The 17,838-nt window shown below is 53.2% G+C and overlaps 1 protein-coding gene across 1 annotated transcript; it reads left to right on the forward strand.

The window, feature by feature from the left end:
• Positions 232-17,510, forward strand: LOC8086152 (protein Iojap-related, mitochondrial). The gene is made up of 4 exons (XM_002442031.2): positions 232-638; positions 2,720-2,807; positions 14,434-14,531; positions 17,186-17,510. The coding sequence occupies exons 1-4, from the start codon at positions 336-338 to the stop codon at positions 17,252-17,254; spliced, it is 558 nt and encodes a 185-aa protein (XP_002442076.2). The 5' UTR covers positions 232-335; the 3' UTR covers positions 17,255-17,510.

Genomic DNA, 17,838 nt, shown 5'->3' on the forward strand with positions numbered 1-17,838 from the left:
TAGGTACGAAATTAGTACACCGGCGCTGTTAGGGGCACCTGTGGAGCGTGGACTATCCATGCACTGATCTTTTTTATCTGAGCGTGGAGCAAGTTCTAATATAAATTTATTTATTTATATTTTCATGTGTCCATAGAGTATTGATTTTTGCAGTAATCTCCTCCATGTATTTCTCAATGAAAATTTGAGGCACGCTAAATCTGCGCTTGACCTGTTAACCGGCGTCCGGTTCGCTCGGCTTCGGCTCCTTGCTACTCGCTAGAGAGAGAAACGGAAAAGGTTACGGGGGAAAAAAAAAAAAGAAAAGGCCGTCGAAAACCCTGCCGCCGCCGCCGATGCTCTCCGCCGTGCGATCTGGTTCCATTGGCCGGTGGCGAGCGCCGCCGCAACTCCTCACACGCCTCTTCTCCTCCTCCCCCTCCTCCTCCGGCACTTCTCCCGCGCGGCCGCAGGCGGCGGCGCTGCTGGAGCTCTCGGAGGTGGAGAAGGTGCTGCGCGACGTCCGGGCGGGCGACGTGCGCGTCTTCCCCGTCGGCGAGGGCGGGCTGCACGGGGGTGCCTGCGCCGACTACATGGTCGTCGCCACAGGCCGCTCCGATTGGCACGTCCGCAACATCGCGCAGGCGCTCCTCTACAAGGCACGTACTACTACCCTGAATTTCCCCTTCCTCTGCCTCCCTCGAGAGGAGCGAAATGAAGGTTTTTTTTCTCTCTCTCCCGGGTCATCCCAACCAGCCATTTTCTTGGTGATTATCCTGCCTTGGACTGTTAGATGGCTCTTGGTTTGGGGAATCACCTAGGTCTAGATGGGGAGCATCGTAAGTCCATTCTTTAATGGAGTATTTGATTTGGGGAATCAACCCATTCTAGACAGGGTGAGGCATCATGAGTCCATTCCTCAAATTTAGTGGAATGACTTCATTCCTTGTACTAGTACTAATTATTAGCTCATGAAAAATGATTGCTGATGGATCAACTCACTTTATTCCACAAACCAAACCAAAAACTAGTTTGTGAGATGATGATGGACCACTCCATTCCACAAACCAAACATGCCCTGAATTTGATGGAATGACTTCGTTCCTCATACTAGTTAATTATCGACTTATGAGGAATGAGGTGCTGATGCTCAACTCATTCCATTCTATAAGCCAAACAAAAAAAGTAAGTGAAGATGATGGACTATTTCATTCCTCAATCCAAACACCCAATAGATTTCTAGCCTACAAGGTTCTTGCTCAATTTCCTACCGTTTGTCCCACCATTTCCTGGATTAATAACATCTGGGATTTGACAAAGGTTTCATTCAGCAACTGGATTGAGATAGGTGTTGTTTGAATTGAGTGCTTCACATTTGTGGGTAAGTTGGAAGTCAAGCTAGCTAAACAGACTAAAATCCAAGAATCCCCGGACGATTCAGGACCTAGGAAGTCTGTTTTCATGTTTGTTGGTCTCTCTGCTGGAGATCATTCAGAAACAATACTGGTACATTGAGCAATCAAACTCTAGACTTGAGAACTATACCGTTCTCTGATGCATCGGTATTGTAACAGTGAGTTTAGGTACTGATTTGTGTAGGACAAATGCCAAGTGAGTTCTGATAATCTTTATTCTTTCAGTTTCAATTTAAGAAAAAAGTTAATATTCTTATGTTCCTCTGATATGTGAGGGGACCTGCCTTACGCATGGTCCATCTTAGCTCAGTAGCACCAATCCCTAGATGGCTGACTACATCATGATTCATGGTGTTTTGTTACGCATTTACTTGTATGTAATTGGAACCTGCTTGTTTTGTTGAATGTTGTGCCAGATAGACACACCATTTACCACATCAGTATATCTGGGGTTTGAAGATGGATTTATTTGTTACTTGGATTGGCATTGATAAAATTTAATTGATCGATGTGCATTCATGGGCAAGTTGGAAATGTTTCTCATTAATCAACTGGAGTTAGCTCCAGAAGCACTGGCCAATTTGACTCATAGATGATTTTTTTTCTGTTGATTTAATAAATTCATGTTCGTTAGTATCATCTGCTAGAGATTAGAAAATCACAAGTCCTAGACTTAGATATGTATGATTCCCTAATCTATAGATACTATACATTTGCATTTGTGTGATTGATTTGTCTTGGATACTTGTCTTGGAAGTGTAATTATTATTATTTTCCATCTTTTTAAATTAAGAATGTTGCACCCCAGTGTCGGCTCTGATATGGTCCATCCTAGCACCAATCCTTGATCTCATTCAGGCTCCAGTTCAATTTTTTGCAATGGTAGTCAGACAACTCCCTGGCACGTTAAATGAACCTGAGCCCTGTGCTAGCCGCTAGCATTTTATTCTGAGGAAGGTATACCGAAGTCAATAAGGGTCATTGTAGTTTTTGTGATAGCAGTTTAGTTGACTACACCTTTGACTTAAACCAATAGCAGAAGAGATATGCAACCACATTTGGTAGAGATTGTGATTTTGAATGACAGAAGCACCATTGCAAGTGTCTGAATGGCAGAAACAGAAAATTCAATATAAAATATTCTTCTCCACTGCCTCACCTTTCAGTTTGGACTACTTATAATGATCATTTATTTCTTCCTGGTATTGTTTTTAAATATATTTTTTTTCATTATATTGACATGTAGTGTATGTTTATTTTAAGTCCCCCCTTCAGTTGCTGGAACATGCTGTGAAATTCTACTGGCTGATCCTATCTTGTTACAGATAAAGCAAAAGCAGAAGGGCTCTGATAGAATATTGATGCCAAGTGTAGAAGGTCAACAAGCGGGAAAATGGGTTGTCATTGATTCAGGTAGTCTGAGCATCTCATATTTTCATCCTTCCCACTTTGTGATTTAATTATGACAATTTATTTTTGTTAAAGCTGTGTGGCGTTGAAAATAATCTTGTGGTGTTGAAAATAATCTTAAGTACTGTCATCTAATTGATGGCATAAAGCATGCTTTTTTCTTCCAATTTGTTGTGTTGTTGGTAGAACCTCGGGGTCTACCGGCGAGGGACCTGAGATTGTAGTGGTGAACTGCCGGAGGGGAAGGAGGTCGGCGCCTGGGCGCCGTGGCTGAGCGAGATGAGGGAAGGGAGGTGGCGGTTAGGGCACAATTAGGTCTCCCGGCTCCCTACAGGAAGCCGAGCAATAATAGATTGCTCTTGCTTAAAATCCAAAAAGTCTTTACAGCCAAGTATATATAACTCTCCTCTCCCTATATTAGGAAACAACTATCTCTCAACTAGGAAATAATAATAACTTGGGCCTTAAGCCCTGTCTACTGCCGGCTCCTTCATTAGCCACTAATGGGCTTTTTCCTCTGATAAGAGACGCCGGTCATAACATCTCTCCCCGCCTGCGCAAACAGCTCGTCCTCGAGCTGGAAGTCGGGGTAGTGCTGGCGAAACTCCTCAAGCAGCTCCCATGTGGCGTCGTCAGCGGAGAGCCCGCGCCACTTGATCAACACGCGCCACTCGCCCCTACGAAGCTGGGCACGCAGCACTGTCTCCGGCTCCGGCAGGACGCGACCATCAGCCACTGGAGGCAGCGTCGAAGGAGCAGTCGGCGGATCGCCACGATGTGGTTTGAGCAGCCCGACATGGAAGACGTCGTGGATGCGGGCGCTCTCCGGAAGCTGTAGCCGATAAGCAACCTGCCCAATGCGCTCCAGCACCTGAAAGGGACCAGCATAACGAGGCCCCAGCTTGCGCTGCGCACGAGGGTCCAGGGACTGAGTAGTCCTGTGCAGCAGCCTCAGCCAGACCCAGTCACCGACTTGGAACTCAACGTCGCGGTGGCCGGCGTCGTAGTACTTCTTGGAGAGTTGCTGCGCCTGGAGTAAGCGTTGGCGCACCTCAGCCAGCATCTCGTCCCGGCTGCGTAGAAGGGCATCAGCAGTATCTGTACGGGCCGTCCCCGGGCTGTACGGCAGCATGGGCGGTGGGGAACGCCCATAGACCACCTCGAAAGGTGTGGCGCGCAGGGCTGTGTGGAAGGATGTGTTGTAGCAGTACTCCGCCCACGACAACCAGTCCACCCACGCGCGAGGTCTGTCACCTGTGACACAACGAAGATACATGGCGATCACCTTATTCACCACCTCAGATTGGCCGTCAGTCTGCGGGTGGAACGCAGTGCTCATGCGCAGCGATACGCCCGCCATCTTGAAGAGATCGCGCCAAACATGGCCGGTGAACACGGGGTCCCTGTCGCTGACAATGGAAGAAGGGAACCCGTGTAGCCGGACGACGCCGTCGAAGAAAGCGCGCGCGACGGAGGCAGCCGTGTAGGGGTGGCCGAGCGCAATGAAATGCGCATACTTGGAGAAACGGTCGACCACCGTGAGGATAACGGACTTGCCGCCCACTTTGGGCAGCCCCTCGATGAAGTCAATCGAGATGTCGGCCCACACCTGAGACGGAACGTCTAGGGGCTGTAGCAGTCCTGCCGGCTGCAAGGCTTGTGTCTTGTTACGTTGACAAGTGTTGCATGAGCGCACCCAATCCTGCACCAAGGAGCGGTCACCGGGTATATAGAACTCAGCCCGGAGTCGGTGAAGGGTCTTTTGTACCCCCTCGTGGCCAGCAGAGTGTGCCAGTAGGAGGGCCTGATGGCGCAAATCACCATGGTCAGGAACAAAGATGCGGCGCCCGTGCAGGAGCAGCCCATCTTCATGGCGCCAGGGGCCCTGCAGCTCACCAGCAGCAAGGCGCTCCAGGAGCTGCAGCGCATCAGCAGCAACCGTCGTGGCTTGGCGGATGTCGGCGATGAACACGAAGGAAGGCCCGGAGAGGGTGCTCACCACAGCGCCCCCGCCCTCCTGTGGGCCGTCCAACTCGGCGTCACGGCGGGAAAGAGCATCCGCCACGGTATTAAGGCGGCCGGGGCGGTACTCCACGGTGAAGTCGAAGCCAAACAGCTTGCTGATCCACTGATGTTGCGGAACGGTGGAGAGACGCTGATCCAAGAGAAACTTCAAGCTGTAGTGGTCAGTGCGGATCAAGAAGTGGCGCCCCCACAAGTACGGGCGCCAATGGCGGACAGCCTGCACCAGTCCAATAAGCTCCCGTTCGTATGCCGCAAGCTTGAGGTGGCGCGCGGCGAACGGTCGGCTGAAGAAAGCGAGGGGCCCGGCACCTTGGTGTAGGACGGCACCGAATCCCGCACCGGATGCATCGCAGTCCACCATGAACAGCTTGTCGAAGTCGGGCATCTGGAGCACGGGCCCGGTGGTGAGGGCGCGTTTGAGCGCCTGGAAGGCCCCCTCTGCATCGTCATCCCAGGCGAAAGCGTCGCGGCGCAGGAGGCGTGTGAGGGGCGCCGCGATGAGGCCGAATTCCCGGATGAACTTCCGGTAGTATCCCGCCAGCCCGAGGAAACCACGGAGGCCCCGAGGAGAGCGAGGCGCCGGCCAAGCAGCCACGGCTGCCACCTTGTCAGCATCCATGGCGACGCCGGCGGCGGAGATGACATAGCCCAGGTAGGCCACGGACGTCGCCCCGAACGAGCACTTCGAGCGCTTAAGGTGGAGCTGGTGCGCCCGAAGCTCGTTGAGGACGATGGCGATGTGCTGAAGGTGCTCCGCCCACGTGGCACTGTAGATCAAAATGTCATCGAAAAACACCAACACAAACCTGCGCAGGTATGGGCGCAGGACGTCGTTCATCAATGCTTGGAACGTCGCGGGGGCGTTGGAGAGACCGAACGGCATCACCAGAAACTCGTAGTGGCCGTGGTGGGTGCGGAACGCCGTCTTGGCCACGTCCTCAGGGTGCATGCGCACCTGGTGATAGCCCGAACGCAAGTCGAGCTTGGTGAAGAAGCGCGCTCCGTGAAGTTCATCGAGCAGCTCGTCCACCACCGGGATGGGGAACTTGTCCTTGGAAGTCTTGGCGTTAAGGGCGCGGTAGTCGATGCAGAAACGCCACGACTTGTCCGCCTTGCGGACCAGGAGCACCGGCGCAGAGAACGGCGAAGTGCTAGGCCGGATGATACCCTGGGTCAACATGGCTTCGCACTGCCGTTCCAGCTCGTCCTTCTGCAGCTGGGGATAGCGGTATGGCCGGACCGCCACCGGCGGCGTGCCTGGCAGCAGGTGAATCCGGTGGTCGTACGGCCGGGCTGGTGGCAGACCTTGCGGCTCCTCGAAGATGGCAGCGTGCTGGTGGAGAAGTCGGTCCAGCAGCGGCTGCTGGATGTCGGTGGTGACAGCAGCTGTGTGTGCTGGTCCAGCAGAGCCGCCTACACCCCTCCACAGGATGCGCCGGCCTTGTCGCGAGAAGGCCATCGTCATGGCCCCAAAGTCCCAGAGGATGGGACCCAACGTCCTGAGGTAGTCCACCCCAAGGATAAGGTCGAAACTGCCGAGGTCCAGACCGACGCAGGTGATGGAGAAGACCTCGCCCGCGATGCTGATAGGGACGTCGTGGGCAATCCCCTCGCAGGGCAGCCGGTCGCCGTTGGCGACAGTGACACGGAGCTGCTCCCCTCCCGCCGGAGAGAGACCGAGGCGGCGCATTGTCGTGCCCCGGAGGAAATTATGGGTGGAGCCTGTGTCCAGCAAGGCCAGCAGGCGCTCCCCTTTCACCAAAACAGGGAGCAGCATGGTGTTCTCTGTCCGGATACCTGCCACAGCATGGAGCGAGACGACAAAAGCATTAGCGTTAGGTAGCTCCGGGGCGGCAGGTTCCTCCCTCAGTGCAGCAGCTGCTGCCGCGTCGCCGACCGGTACGGCGTCCTCCACTACATAGTCGTCGACGTCGAGGTAGAACAGCCGCTGGCACACGTGCCCGGGCACATAAGGCTCATCACAGTTGTAGCAGAGGCCCTGGCGACGACGCTCCGCCTGCTCAGCTGGTGTGAGGCGGCGGAAAGGACGTGCCGGGGCTGCATTGCCCGCAGCAGCCCCGTGGGCGTCCTGTGCTGGCAGCGCTGCAGGTGCGCGGCCTGCAGGGCGCGGAGGCGGCCGAGCAGCACGCGCCGGAGGGAGCGCTTGCATGGCAGCCGCCCGGCGCTCGAAGGCCCGAGCGTAGTACATTGCTGTCTGCAGGTCCGGGGGGTCGCGCATCTCCACGTCCACCCGAAGGTGTTCAGGCAGCCCCCCAACGAAGAGTTCGGCGCGCTGGCGGGGCGACACCCCTTGGGCATGACAGGCCACTGCTTGGAAACGGCCTGCAAACTCCTGCACAGTAGACTTAAAGGGTAACCGGCCCAGCTCGGCCAAGCGACTACCCCGCAGCGGTGGACCAAAGCGAAGACGACATAGGTCACGGAAACGCTCCCATGACGGCATGCCTTCATCTTGTTCCAGGGCGTAGTACCACGTCTGTGCTTCTCCCCTGAGGTGGTAGGAGGCGAGCCAGGTGCGGTCAGACGCCAAGGTGCGCTGTCCCCTGAAGAATTGCTCACAATGGTTGAGCCAATTCAGGGGATCGACGGAGCCATCATAGGTCATGAACTCCAGCTTGTAGAACTTCGGCGGTGGAGGCTCCGGAGCGGCGGCGTAGGCTGCTGTCCCCGCAGCAGATGGTGCAGCGGCGAAGGGCGGCCCGTGCGCAGGGGCAGCAGCGTATGGGGCGCCCCCTGCTGGTGCTGATGCCGGCAGTAGCGTACCCCCATGGAAGAGGCTCCCGTCGACACTGCCGTAGAGGACGTCCGGTGCAGGGACGCCACCATGCATGACGCTGGATGTTGACGCAGGCAGCGGTTCATGGACCGTGGTCGCCTGCGTGTAGACGGGCGGTGCCGAAGAGTCGAGAAGCCAAGCCGGAAGCGGCGAGGGGGACGCAGGAAACCTGAGCTGAGTGATCGGGACTCCCTGCGACGCTGGGGCAGACACCGGCGGGTAGTAGGAGGACGATCCCTCATAGGGCATCCCATATGCATAGGCGTTGGTGACAGCCGGCTGTGAGTATGGCGGCGACAGTAGCGGCGGATGCGGGAATTGGGGCGGCTGCGGCGCATAGGATCCCGCCAGGAAGGAGCGAATACCAGCCACTGCCTGCCCCAAGTCCAGGACGGCCATGGTCAGTTGCTCGAACGTTAGGGGCCTGACGGAAGACTGCGCTGGTGGTGCTGATGGGGACCCAGACGTGCCGGCGAGCACCAAGCCTGATGTTGAGGAAGGAGGCGCTGGCGGCTGCGTGGTGGTGGCTGTGATCTGCGGCTGCTGCGTGGTGGTGGGCAGCACCGGCGGCTGGGAGGTAGCCGGCGGCTGCGTGGGGAAGACAGGCGGCTGAGACATCGATCCTGAGGTCTCTGATACCAGATTGGTAGAACCTCGGGGTCTACCGGCGAGGGACCTGAGATTGTAGTGGTGAACTGCCGGAGGGGAAGGAGGTCGGCGCCTGGGCGCCGTGGCTGAGCGAGATGAGGGAAGGGAGGTGGCGGTTAGGGCACAATTAGGTCTCCCGGCTCCCTACAGGAAGCCGAGCAATAATAGATTGCTCTTGCTTAAAATCCAAAAAGTCTTTACAGCCAAGTATATATAACTCTCCTCTCCCTATATTAGGAAACAACTATCTCTCAACTAGGAAATAATAATAACTTGGGCCTTAAGCCCTGTCTACTGCCGGCTCCTTCATTAGCCACTAATGGGCTTTTTCCTCTGATAAGAGACGCCGGTCATAACATCTCTCCCCGCCTGCGCAAACAGCTCGTCCTCGAGCTGGAAGTCGGGGTAGTGCTGGCGAAATTCCTCAAGCAGCTCCCATGTGGCGTCGTCAGCGGAGAGCCCGCGCCACTTGATCAACACGCGCCACTCGCCCCTACGAAGCTGGGCACGCAGCACTGTCTCCGGCTCCGGCAGGACGCGACCATCAGCCACTGGAGGCAGCGTCGAAGGAGCAGTCGGCGGATCGCCACGATGTGGTTTGAGCAGCCCGACATGGAAGACGTCGTGGATGCGGGCGCTCTCCGGAAGCTGTAGCCGATAAGCAACCTGCCCAATGCGCTCCAGCACCTGAAAGGGACCAGCATAACGAGGCCCCAGCTTGCGCTGCGCACGAGGGTCCAGGGACTGAGTAGTCCTGTGCAGCAGCCTCAGCCAGACCCAGTCACCGACTTGGAACTCAACGTCGCGGTGGCCGGCGTCGTAGTACTTCTTGGAGAGTTGCTGCGCCTGGAGTAAGCGTTGGCGCACCTCAGCCAGCATCTCGTCCCGGCTGCGTAGAAGGGCATCAGCAGTATCTGTACGGGCCGTCCCCGGGCTGTACGGCAGCATGGGCGGTGGGGAACGCCCATAGACCACCTCGAAAGGTGTGGCGCCAGGGCTGTGTGGAAGGATGTGTTGTAGCAGTACTCCGCCCACGACAACCAGTCCACCCACGCGCGAGGTCTGTCACCTGTGACACAACGAAGATACATGGCGATCACCTTATTCACCACCTCAGATTGGCCGTCAGTCTGCGGGTGGAACGCAGTGCTCATGCGCAGCGATACGCCCGCCATCTTGAAGAGATCGCGCCAAACATGGCCGGTGAACACGGGGTCCCTGTCGCTGACAATGGAAGAAGGGAACCCGTGTAGCCGGACGACGCCGTCGAAGAAAGCGCGCGCGACGGAGGCAGCCGTGTAGGGGTGGCCGAGCGCAATGAAATGCGCATACTTGGAGAAACGGTCGACCACCGTGAGGATAACGGACTTGCCGCCCACTTTGGGCAGCCCCTCGATGAAGTCAATCGAGATGTCGGCCCACACCTGAGACGGAACGTCTAGGGGCTGTAGCAGTCCTGCCGGCTGCAAGGCTTGTGTCTTGTTACGTTGACAAGTGCTGCATGAGCGCACCCAATCCTGCACCAAGGAGCGGTCACCGGGTATATAGAACTCAGCCCGGAGTCGGTGAAGGGTCTTTTGTACCCCCTCGTGGCCAGCAGAGTGTGCCAGTAGGAGGGCCTGATGGCGCAAATCACCATGGTCAGGAACAAAGATGCGGCGCCCGTGCAGGAGCAGCCCATCTTCATGGCGCCAGGGGCCCTGCAGCTCACCAGCAGCAAGGCGCTCCAGGAGCTGCAGCGCATCAGCAGCAACCGTCGTGGCTTGGCGGATGTCGGCGATGAACACGAAGGAAGGCCCGGAGAGGGCGCTCACCACAGCGCCCCCGCCCTCCTGTGGGCCGTCCAACTCGGCGTCACGGCGGGAAAGAGCATCCGCCACGGTATTAAGGCGGCCGGGGCGGTACTCCACGGTGAAGTCGAAGCCAAACAGCTTGCTGATCCACTGATGTTGCGGAACGGTGGAGAGGCGCTGATCCAAGAGAAACTTCAAGTTGTAGTGGTCAGTGCGGATCAAGAAGTGGCGCCCCCACAAGTACGGGCGCCAATGGCGGACAGCCTGCACCAGTCCAATAAGCTCCCGTTCGTATGCCGCAAGCTTGAGGTGGCGCGCGGCGAACGGTCGGCTGAAGAAAGCGAGGGGCCCGGCACCTTGGTGTAGGACGGCACCGAATCCCGCACCGGATGCATCGCAGTCCACCATGAACAGCTTGTCGAAGTCGGGCATCTGGAGCACGGGCCCGGTGGTGAGGGCGCGTTTGAGCGCCTGGAAGGCCCCCTCTGCATCGTCATCCCAGGCGAAAGCGTCGCGGCGCAGGAGGCGTGTGAGGGGCGCCGCGATGAGGCCGAATTCCCGGATGAACTTCCGGTAGTATCCCGCCAGCCCGAGGAAACCACGGAGGCCCCGAGGAGAGCGAGGCGCCGGCCAAGCAGCCACGGCTGCCACCTTGTCAGCATCCATGGCGACGCCGGCGGCGGAGATGACATGGCCCAGGTAGGCCACGGACGTCGCCCCGAACGAGCACTTCGAGCGCTTAAGGTGGAGCTGGTGCGCCCGAAGCTCGTTGAGGACGATGGCGATGTGCTGAAGGTGCTCCGCCCACGTGGCACTGTAGATCAAAATGTCATCGAAAAACACCAACACAAACCTGCGCAGGTATGGGCGCAGGACGTCGTTCATCAATGCTTGGAACGTCGCGGGGGCGTTGGAGAGACCGAACGGCATCACCAGAAACTCGTAGTGGCCGTGGTGGGTGCGGAACGCCGTCTTGGCCACGTCCTCAGGGTGCATGCGCACCTGGTGATAGCCCGAACGCAAGTCGAGCTTGGTGAAGAAGCGCGCTCCGTGAAGTTCATCGAGCAGCTCGTCCACCACCGGGATGGGGAACTTGTCCTTGGAAGTCTTGGCGTTAAGGGCGCGGTAGTCGATGCAGAAACGCCACGACTTGTCCGCCTTGCGGACCAGGAGCACCGGCGCAGAGAACGGCGAAGTGCTAGGCCGGATGATACCCTGGGTCAACATGGCTTCGCACTGCCGTTCCAGCTCGTCCTTCTGCAGCTGGGGATAGCGGTATGGCCGGACCGCCACCGGCGGCGTGCCTGGCAGCAGGTGAATCCGGTGGTCGTACGGCCGGGCTGGTGGCAGACCTTGCGGCTCCTCGAAGATGGCAGCGTGCTGGTGGAGAAGTCGGTCCAGCAGCGGCTGCTGGATGTCGGTGGTGACAGCAGCTGTGTGTGCTGGTCCAGCAGAGCCGCCTACACCCCTCCACAGGATGCGCCGGCCTTGTCGCGAGAAGGCCATCGTCATGGCCCCAAAGTCCCAGAGGATGGGACCCAACGTCCTGAGGTAGTCCACCCCAAGGATAAGGTCGAAACTGCCGAGGTCCAGACCGACGCAGGTGATGGAGAAGACCTCGCCCGCGATGCTGATAGGGACGTCGTGGGCAATCCCCTCGCAGGGCAGCCGGTCGCCGTTGGCGACAGTGACACGGAGCTGCTCCCCTCCCGCCGGAGAGAGACCGAGGCGGCGCATTGTCGTGCCCCGGAGGAAATTATGGGTGGAGCCTGTGTCCAGCAAGGCCAGCAGGCGCTCCCCTTTCACCAAAACAGGGAGCAGCATGGTGTTCTCTGTCCGGATACCTGCCACAGCATGGAGCGAGACGACAAAAGCATTAGCGTTAGGTAGCTCCGGGGCGGCAGGTTCCTCCCTCAGTGCAGCAGCTGCTGCCGCGTCGCCGACCGGTACGGCGTCCTCCACTACATAGTCGTCGACGTCGAGGTAGAACAGCCGCTGGCACACGTGCCCGGGCACATAAGGCTCATCACAGTTGTAGCAGAGGCCCTGGCGACGACGCTCCGCCTGCTCAGCTGGTGTGAGGCGGCGGAAAGGACGTGTCGGGGCTGCATTGCCCGCAGCAGCCCCGTGGGCGTCCTGTGCTGGCAGCGCTGCAGGTGCGCGGCCTGCAGGGCGCGGAGGCGGCCGAGCAGCACGCGCCGGAGGGAGCGCTTGCATGGCAGCCGCCCGGCGCTCGAAGGCCCGAGCGTAGTACATTGCTGTCTGCAGGTCCGGGGGGTCGCGCATCTCCACGTCCACCCGAAGGTGTTCAGGCAGCCCCCCAACGAAGAGTTCGGCGCGCTGGCGGGGCGACACCCCTTGGGCATGACAGGCCACTGCTTGGAAACGGCCTGCAAACTCCTGCACAGTAGACTTAAAGGGTAACCGGCCCAGCTCGGCCAAGCGACTACCCCGCAGCGGTGGACCAAAGCGAAGACGACATAGGTCACGGAAACGCTCCCATGACGGCATGCCTTCATCTTGTTCCAGGGCGTAGTACCACGTCTGTGCTTCTCCCCTGAGGTGGTAGGAGGCGAGCCAGGTGCGGTCAGACGCCAAGGTGCGCTGTCCCCTGAAGAATTGCTCACAATGGTTGAGCCAATTCAGGGGATCGACGGAGCCATCATAGGTCATGAACTCCAGCTTGTAGAACTTCGGCGGTGGAGGCTCCGGAGCGGCGGCGTAGGCTGCTGTCCCCGCAGCAGATGGTGCAGCGGCGAAGGGCGGCCCGTGCGCAGGGGCAGCAGCGTATGGGGCGCCCCCTGCTGGTGCTGATGCCGGCAGTAGCGTACCCCCATGGAAGAGGCTCCCGTCGACACTGCCGTAGAGGACGTCCGGTGCAGGGACGCCACCATGCATGACGCTGGATGTTGACGCAGGCAGCGGTTCATGGACCGTGGTCGCCTGCGTGTAGACGGGCGGTGCCGAAGAGTCGAGAAGCCAAGCCGGAAGCGGCGAGGGGGACGCAGGAAACCTGAGCTGAGTGATCGGGACTCCCTGCGACGCTGGGGCAGACACCGGCGGGTAGTAGGAGGACGATCCCTCATAGGGCATCCCATATGCATAGGCGTTGGTGACAGCCGGCTGTGAGTATGGCGGCGACAGTAGCGGCGGATGCGGGAATTGGGGCGGCTGCGGCGCATAGGATCCCGCCAGGAAGGAGCGAATACCAGCCACTGCCTGCCCCAAGTCCAGGACGGCCATGGTCAGTTGCTCGAACGTTAGGGGCCTGACGGAAGACTGCGCTGGTGGTGCTGATGGGGACCCAGACGTGCCGGCGAGCACCAAGCCTGATGTTGAGGAAGGAGGCGCTGGCGGCTGCGTGGTGGTGGCTGTGATCTGCGGCTGCTGCGTGGTGGTGGGCAGCACCGGCGGCTGGGAGGTAGCCGGCGGCTGCGTGGGGAAGACAGGCGGCTGAGACATCGATCCTGAGGTCTCTGATACCAGATTGGTAGAACCTCGGGGTCTACCGGCGAGGGACCTGAGATTGTAGTGGTGAACTGCCGGAGGGGAAGGAGGTCGGCGCCTGGGCGCCGTGGCTGAGCGAGATGAGGGAAGGGAGGTGGCGGTTAGGGCACAATTAGGTCTCCCGGCTCCCTACAGGAAGCCGAGCAATAATAGATTGCTCTTGCTTAAAATCCAAAAAGTCTTTACAGCCAAGTATATATAACTCTCCTCTCCCTATATTAGGAAACAACTATCTCTCAACTAGGAAATAATAATAACTTGGGCCTTAAGCCCTGTCTACTGCCGGCTCCTTCATTAGCCACTAATGGGCTTTTTCCTCTGATAAGAGACGCCGGTCATAACAGTTGTGCTCCTACAATTATTGCATTTCTTAGTATTTGGTTGAATTGGAAACCAGTGTACATACAATGTTGTTAACTGGAGTGCAGTTTTGATAAAATGCTCCATGCTGAACCTTTTCTCTTATCACTAATGCCGTAAGTGTGATGATTATGTGGTCATATTTGATAATTTTCCTTATTTAGTAAGTGAACTTAACTTTAGTTGAGTTGTTTGTTAACTTGCTGATTTCTTTTACTTCCTATTTGTTTCCAAAGATCAACCGCGTTTGAGTTCTGTTAGCTAATACCTGACTTTTGGGGTTTAACATTAGGCTGGTGCACTCTAGTCATCCTCAAGAAATTAAACATGTTTTGTCAAAAAAAAAAAATCAACAGTGGAATTGCGATTATCTTTTTTTTAAAACTATAGTTTCTTTTCCCTTCTATATAAACCTTCATAAGCTGATCATTAAATTGTTTATGGAGTTTATGGTGAAGTCTTTTGCCCTATGCATGTAATTGACATCTTGTTATCTCAGGAAGCATAATCATCCATGCACTTGAAGAAAGGGCAAGAGAGTATTATGATTTAGAAAGCATTTGGTCAAAAGAGGTGTCCCCTAACACTTCCATTCAGGTTAGTGCCCTTATAATTGTGTTTTATTGTTGTTTCCACATATAAATGATATCATAAGTCTCTTATTAATGATAGCTGATATTTTATGTTGTTAATTGTTTATTGTCAATTTTGGATGAATTGGTTGAGCACAGTACTTGTCTGAATATTTATGTGATTTGTTTGATGTTGTGAAAAGCAAAAACATGACAGTAGTTTGTCATTCTATAACCTAAACTGTTATATGATTTTAACTTTAGTGGCCTTAAAGCCTGATAGTGTTTAAATATCAATAAAATCTGCTGTTGTCGAGCATTCCAATCTGCCTAGAGTGCATGCATTCTATGTAAAATTGTGTTTGTTTCATGTCCATTTTTCCTTTTTATAGTGTGCAGATGAGTTCTGTGTAAAAGCATATTTGTTTCATGGCTGTTTAATTAGTATATGTGCTTCAACTAGTGGGAAGATATGACTTTTCTCTGCATGTCCACAAAAACTTTCCAGTAAAAATGAGGATGTCTACAGAAATATTGTGATTAAGTAAACAATTTGATACAAGAAACAATTACACGGTCTTTTCAAGCATATCTAATTATCAAAACGTGATGTGCCCAGATCATGAAAATGAGGCTGTGCCAGTCTAACTCAGTAACCAAATGTTCTCTATGTCTATTTATGATTGTTATATTATAGATACCACACATAGTTTGCTTAGTGAACTGAGTTGGTAGTAAGCTGATTAACTGAAGGGAGTCGCACTGTATGTAATAAATGTATTTCTGCAAACTTCGAGCTCCTTAGGGTCCTTGATCTTACAAGCTTTTAATGGGAGCTTGTTGTTACCTAGTGATTATACAACAACAAACGTTCATCCGGCAGGGTTTCAATACCTTTAGATGAAATGTGACTATTTCAAGGTAATTAGTGAAAATGTAACAAAAGAGTTGATTAATAAAAGATATTACTGGGTTCACCTCAAAACCTGTGGTTACGGGTCTCCCATTTAGTAATAGTTTAGCTGATTCTGTAGATTTGATCCTGGCTACCAACAATTTAGTAAACAAAACTGAAATATAATAACAAAAAGTGTATTTAGAACAAAAAGCACACCATAAATTGACATCTCTTTTATGAACACAATTTTATGTCATTGATCATCGTGGAATACTTACAAAATCAAATGGGCACATTTTTTTTCAATGCGGAGATGACCCATATTCCACCTTGTAACAAATGAAAACATATCTGGTTAAAAAAACATTATTGAGAAACACCTGGTAGCAACAAACGGGGAAGCAATTAGTATATAGAAGTTTAAGTCAACTGATACTTACAACTTCTTACAGGACCAATGAAACTACAACCATAAACTAAATACCTAATTATGGACTAAGCAGAAAGAAAGAAGTGCTAGGACCATAATGAAAATGTGGACTTGCTTTGTCAACTCCTTTCCTTTGGTCCTGTTTTCAGTTATCTTCCTGCCCTGCATCCTCATACTGGTAATCCTCATGAGGTTGCTCTATTGAAAATGAATATTGGATTTAACTTTACACTGCAGTATTCTAAAGATATTTGCTCTAATTGTTTACGGCTTTATGCCCTAACATTCTAACATCGGCATTGAATGATTCAACCCTACAAACATGGTTTTGAGTAGTCACCATGCTGTTGAGGTGTACACCAGGAGGCACAGAACCCCACAAGGTTTTAGTTATGCTATATTGTCTAGGCGTTGCCTAAAAGGCACCTAGGCGTACCCCAACTCCACAGGACGCCACAATGCCTCTAAAGTGCCTCTAAAACCGTAACCACAGCTGCTGTATATCTCAATTAAAAAAACATGCACTTTTCATATTAAATGTACTATGTACAATAGAAAATCATGAAGAGGAATGTCATTGCTGTTTATCCAAATTTGTAACCAGGCTGATACTATTGGTATGTAGGGTTGTGATCAGATTAGAAGTGGCACATGATTTGCTATCCGATTGCATTTGCTGCTGAATTTGATATTGGGATGCAACTTTTGATTTTTTAGAGATGCCTGTATCTGGCAGTTAGAACGGATATTTAAGGAACTTCCTCATCAGATGACCTAGAAAAATAAGTAAATTATTCGGGAGAGTACCAGGGTGGGGCGGGGCTACTCACTCATTTACCATGGTTATCAATGCACCAAGGATATGGCTCCAGACATACTCAGTCTCGGTGGCAATATAGTTCCCAAAGTCATCTCTTTCCTCATGCATGGAGAATGGATGTGGGTTTGTCATGCAGTCGAAGTCCCAATGGATAGATTGAGCATTCTGAAAGCCTAGGAAGTTAATTTCTGTGCTTTCGTCCAAAGTGTATTTGATCATTCAGTTGGAATCAAATTATCCAGATAAACATGGTGAGAATAATTTTTGTAACCTTTCCACAAATAGACATAGTATTTCCTTGTCTGGAGAATTTTTGTTTATAAATTCAATGAACCAATGTCACGTGTATTGTTCAATCCATGGTTGGTTACTGTCCAGTTCTTGTACCATTTTTGAGTTTGTAGATGGATTTGTACAGTTATTTGTGTATTGGCAAGCTGTGACTTTTAAGATTTCTTTTCTGGCTATACATTTTAAGTTCGATTAATCTATTCTCTTCTGTTGAGTCACAGTCCTTTTAAACCTCTGCAGGAGTTGGAGACCTCGCTGGTGAAGACACGTCGCCGGAACCTATCAAAGAAACCCATGAAGAGCATCTGAACTAGGGGATATGGTACGATGATCCGTGAACCATAATAAATTACAGGAGGTCGAGCTTTCTTCTCTTTCCATTTTGTAGCATCTTTTACTTACCAAAACTAGTCTTATTATGGGGGGTTTGTATATGGACTAAAATCGCATTAATGTAATATCCACTGCAAACATTACTGAGTTCCTCGCTTCCTACTTTTTTGCAATTGGAAACATAGCTTGTGCTTTTCAAATGGTATTCTCGATTCTCCCAGTGGTGTTTGAATATTCACCAAAGCATTGATGATTTGCCTTCTTTCCTACTTCTATTGGTTTATATATGGAGCTTCAGGTAAGATATACTTGCATTGCATATGTTACGTGAAAAATTGGATCCATGGAGAAGTGCACATGTGTGGAACATGATGATCATGATAAACTCCTTGACATGATCTGGATCCTTTATCCATCTTATATATGAACCTTAATGTCTCCATATTTTTTTTAACTCTTTGGACTTTCTTGTGTCAGATATTTTTTTTTATACTTTTCTTTTGCATAGCCTTTGCTTCTTTTTTGCATGAACTTATGGAGAAGTATCATATTTGGAACAT

Source organism: Sorghum bicolor, chromosome 8 (assembly GCF_000003195.3).
Source record: "Sorghum bicolor cultivar BTx623 chromosome 8, Sorghum_bicolor_NCBIv3, whole genome shotgun sequence".
NCBI classification, from domain to species: domain Eukaryota; kingdom Viridiplantae; phylum Streptophyta; class Magnoliopsida; order Poales; family Poaceae; genus Sorghum; species Sorghum bicolor.

Excerpts from the sequence above, each read along its gene's own strand:
- LOC8086152 (XM_002442031.2), top strand. The coding sequence starts at position 336 with ATGCTCTCCGCCGTGCGATCTGGTTCCATTGGCCGGTGGCGAGCGCCG. Across the intron at positions 639-2,719 it reads CGCAGGCGCTCCTCTACAAG|ATAAAGCAAAAGCAGAAGGG; the intron begins GCACGTACTACT and ends ATCTTGTTACAG. Across the intron at positions 14,532-17,185 it reads CCCCTAACACTTCCATTCAG|GAGTTGGAGACCTCGCTGGT; the intron begins GTTAGTGCCCTT and ends AAACCTCTGCAG.